Source organism: Leiobunum rupestre, chromosome 8, assembly GCF_980474605.1.
Source record: "Leiobunum rupestre chromosome 8, qqLeiRupe1.1.hap1, whole genome shotgun sequence".
NCBI classification, from domain to species: domain Eukaryota; kingdom Metazoa; phylum Arthropoda; class Arachnida; order Opiliones; family Sclerosomatidae; genus Leiobunum; species Leiobunum rupestre.
In genome coordinates this window covers 6,027,604-6,031,807 of record NC_143391.1, presented here as the reverse complement: position 1 = coordinate 6,031,807, position 4,204 = coordinate 6,027,604, and the positions used below count along the sequence as shown (strand labels likewise).

Below are 4,204 nucleotides of genomic sequence, written 5' to 3'. Positions count from 1 at the left end.
CATTTTCTTTGTGATGCAAAGTTTGTTGACTTAGAAAATATTATATTAAGAGATATTATTCAGGTTCTGTACGAACCCTGGTTAGTCTTCCGTATAATCTTTTCCTAGATCATTTTTTTATGGATCTAACTTTTCAATATACTGTTATCTCTTCAATATGATTAGGAATGGGTTACTTCTTTGGGTTATTGTTCTTTAAGGCCTACACATTACTAGTTAAAATTTACAAAATCAAAATGGCCTATGGAGCTAGTGTTAAACAGAAAAAAATATTTTAGGTCATAGAAATTTTTGCTCCCTATAAAATAAATAACCATGTTGAAAATAATGGTAATTTATTAACTTTTTAAATTTTATACCTAATCACAATAACAAACTGAGCAGTGTTTATTAATAATCACCTAAATATCTTAGGTAGATTTGCGTTTTATGACAACAGGTCCTACGTTATCACCACAGCTTTGGTTGTGCTGAGAATGAGCTCCATCACAGTAGGGAAACTGTAGGAAAAACATTGGAAGAAAATATCATTACAGCTAATCTTATCCCAAAAAAGATCTTAAATCCCTAATGTGTTTTTGTTAGTTAAATGACTAGAATCAGTAAAGTCACAGAACCTTTTTTGATTTCCAGCATCTACAAAAGGCTGTTTTTTCTCCTAAATCTTCAATGTCCACCTGAAAAAAAAATATTAATAATATGAACAGGGCTTCTTAACACGTTTTTTCACTACCGTACCATTGTGGCGACTTTTGGATTACTCTTATCAATGTTTTCATTAATAATTCCTCCAGACTTTCCCTTTTGATTTTTACATTGGCAAGATACTTTTATCGCATATAAAAGAGCAACTGCAGTTCCAACCCAAGGTAATATTGGTATATAGTCATTGACTATATAAACAAAAGATAAATTAATTAGCTTTTAAAGTTTTCGAGATAAGCTTCCGCAAAAACTCACTGGTCATGATGATTTTTGTGAGCACTCGAACTGGAACACGACTGTCGAACTCTTCTAGCCGGAGGAGAAGCAATGCTCTACCATCTATCTACGCAGCTGGCTTCCACTCAAAACACTCCACACTAGCTCCACCCCTGTCCCCCCCCCCCGTATGTTTTTATTTAAATTAGCTAATATCGTGTCACCATACCTCACCCCCTAAGGCCTTAGACACCAAAGTTCCCGTATGTCAGCGGTAAATTTGAATTTATATAAAAATTAAGGAGGAGTGAAGATAAATTATTTGTAATAAACAATCAGAGTGCCCTTTGACTTTTGATATAAATTATTTGTATTTCTCCAAGCTTATTTCTTTTAACTACTCTTTTTCAATGTGTGGTACCTCTCACAGTGGATAGGCTAAGACATTAACCCTCAGACAATTTAAATTATGTATACGTTTTGGACTGTAACTTATTCCAAATTGTGATGCTTCGCCCATTTAAAATTTGTAAATAAAAGAAATCCAGCTATATGATATTAGGGCATAAGAACAATTTATGTTCATTTTTAAAAAGTACATGAAAATAAATTACAATTTTATACATTTAAAAGTTAATCTAACATTTTGCACATTCAATTGGCTTTATTCATGTAAAAGTTAACGCTCTTTAAGTCTCTTAAAAATATCTTCCGTTTTTGAGCTTCAGACATACCACTTTTACCGCGAGAATATGTCAAGTCAATTTCAAATTCACTTTCAGGGTGTGAACATTTGCCTCTATCAGCCCTTGATTGCCTGTAATGTTCAATGTAGATTGCTTTCAAAAACATCTAAATAAAATTTTGAGCTTTTCTTTACCTAGGTTTACTACCATGATGATACTCATGCAGCCTAGCAATATCACTAACACTGTTAGACCGCCTCCTTTGTGGTGTGGTATCACCAGATGCTCTCTGCCTCTCAGCAGATAAGGATCTTTTTCTATGCAATGGAGATACTTGACACAGAACTGGATTGTAGTACTTGCCCATCGAATATATAGTTTGAATATTAGCTCTCAAAGAATGACTTTTGCTTGAGCAAGTCTTAAAAAAAAGTGAAAGAAAAATTTAGAAACAACACCGATAGATATACCGCGTAACTATTTGACTTACAGTGGCTGAAACAAAAGGTATTGACTTCACATTAATGTGATACTTTCTACAGCCAATTTTACTGCTTAGTTGTTTTTGGTCATAGTCAGTTTGCAAATTTGACAGAAAACTTGAAGAATCATTGCACAACTGTTTTTCAAATGGTTCTCTTTTCCTCTCTATGTTGATGGGATAGTTGAAAGATCTTGCGCCGGATTGTAAATAGCCTTGAATCGTGCCAATGTGCATGTTTTGGTCTGGCAACTCTTCTGGAGATTCTGGCACATATCTCTTATCTGAACTACATGGGAGTTTCGTAGGAATTTCATCTAAAGACTCTTCAGCTTTGTCAGACGAGAATCCAGCTATGATATGTCTCATGCTAACTAATTGTTCTTCCAGTAATATGCATTGAGCTTCAGCATTAGCAAGTTTTCTATTAAATTCATCTAGAAAAAAACTTATAGTATAATTCTCTATGGAATTTTTTCAGGGCCTATTTTAATATTGTTATAACCAAATCAGTTAATCCATTTTTTTTTTCTAAAAACGAATCAATGGCCCTGGGACTAGACCATATAATCAGCTAGGCTAATACCCAAGGCACCACCTTAGGCCTAAGTCATCAAGCGACTTTTGAAGCCTTTAATTCAGGTGGCCGGGTTACAATGCGTAGGAGGGTGGTGACAAGCCCTGTGCCATGCGATCGAGCCAACAGCTCCCCATATTCTGACACCACTAGCAGTTTAAAGGTTTAATTTGCCATAGTAAGTTAAGATGGTGGCTGCTGGACCATGGATTAATTAACTATCCATGGCTGGACAGAGTATATCAAAAATCACTATAAAGCTCTACTTAGCAGTTTTTTGACTTTCAGAATACAAATTTTTTGTAGTTATGAATTTATAATTTGCCTGAATAGAGTGCTAGCAGTTGATGCGTTTTTAAAAGTTAGTGACGTCACAGCCGTAGCTTCCGTAATGGTTGTCATGAAAACTCGAGTTTTTTCTCAATAGACGTTTATCATTGGTGACGTCGCAGGGTTTCAAGCTGCTGGCACTCTATTGACTTAAGAATAATTACCTGTTAAAGGGTGATCAGGGCGTCCATTTATAGTTTCAATCCTATTTCTCCTCCGTTCTTTGGATCTCTCTAAATCATGCATCTTATTGTAAATTTTCTTTAATGCTCGCATAACACCTGCTGAAGAAAACAAGAATGAGTGCCCTTATATAGAATTCTCTCAATTCCCAAGTGCTAGAAAAAATTTTAAACATACGTTCCCCTTGAGTTTCTTTCAGACATGCTAATGCAGAATACTTGTCACTTTCCATTCGTTTTAATGTTAAATATAATTGAGAAACTGAAAATAATAAAGTAAGAAGCGAATTCCAAGGAATGAACTAAAATGTCTCGATTCTGTTTTATAAATTTTTTAAATATTTAGAAGACTATTTCTGATTGGCAGAGATAAATTTGACCTCAAGCTGTTGCGTCCATAGTCCATAGAGATATAAAATAAGTAGAGGCTAGGGGGGAAAAAGAGCTTCTTTCTGTTATGAAAATACCACCCCCCCCCTCCCGTGGCATGCGTTATAGGGAAGAAGTACGTAGCGCCACCACACCGTTCTGAAGGAACTAGAAATTGCGTAAGAAACAAACTACAGCATTTGAAAACCTCCTTTTCAGTCGTTTTGAAATTCGGAGAGGTAGGACGTATCGTTGTTCGTCTCTGTCCTTTTTTTTTGTGATAGTCGATAAAAGCATCAGGTCACAGGGGACCCATAGATGCTCCGTAGCCTAATAGAAAATATATGCTATAGGTTGTAATAACATTGACTATTGTAACCTCGTAGCGAAAGCGAAGGTAGGAAAGGTTTTGTCAGCCGTAACTAGTGACACCAGTTAGTAAATGTAAAATCTATACTGAAGTTATTTAGACGTGACTCTAACGCTAAGGCGTTCGTATTAAAATGGTCAATTGTCCGGCGACAAGCGACAGGTTGAAATAATGGTGTTGGTCCATTTGATCGAAAAATATGTGATCGACAGTCGATCATTATACGTTGCAATTGATAGAAATTCCATTTGATCGAATCCCATTTGTCATTTGTTTCATAAGATCGAA

General features: G+C 35.4%; 2 protein-coding genes across 3 annotated transcripts; both read right to left on the bottom strand.

Moving 5' to 3' along the window:
* Positions 1 to 318: 318 nt before the first annotated feature.
* On the bottom strand, positions 319 to 1,096 carry Cisd2 (CDGSH iron sulfur domain 2). Its single transcript, XM_090156660.1, has 4 exons — positions 961 to 1,096; positions 739 to 893; positions 618 to 677; positions 319 to 500 (listed from the first exon to the last, which is right to left on the bottom strand). The coding sequence occupies exons 1-4, from the start codon at positions 965 to 967 to the stop codon at positions 411 to 413; spliced, it is 312 nt and encodes a 103-aa protein (XP_090012786.1). The 5' UTR covers positions 968 to 1,096; the 3' UTR covers positions 319 to 410.
* A 458-nt stretch (positions 1,097 to 1,554) lies between these two features.
* On the bottom strand, positions 1,555 to 3,516 carry LOC149932220 (uncharacterized). 2 transcript variants are annotated; one of them, XM_090156659.1, is made up of 5 exons: positions 3,356 to 3,516; positions 3,160 to 3,276; positions 2,098 to 2,525; positions 1,802 to 2,028; positions 1,555 to 1,738 (listed from the first exon to the last, which is right to left on the bottom strand). In XM_090156659.1, exons 1-5 carry the CDS (start codon positions 3,408 to 3,410, stop codon positions 1,576 to 1,578), a joined length of 990 nt encoding a protein of 329 aa, XP_090012785.1. In that variant the 5' UTR covers positions 3,411 to 3,516; the 3' UTR covers positions 1,555 to 1,575. The 2 variants fall into 2 exon arrangements, with proteins under 2 accessions (XP_090012785.1, XP_090012784.1); XM_090156658.1 differs by having other exon boundaries at positions 3,160 to 3,279; positions 3,356 to 3,515.
* Between the last annotated feature and the right edge of the window lie 688 nt (positions 3,517 to 4,204).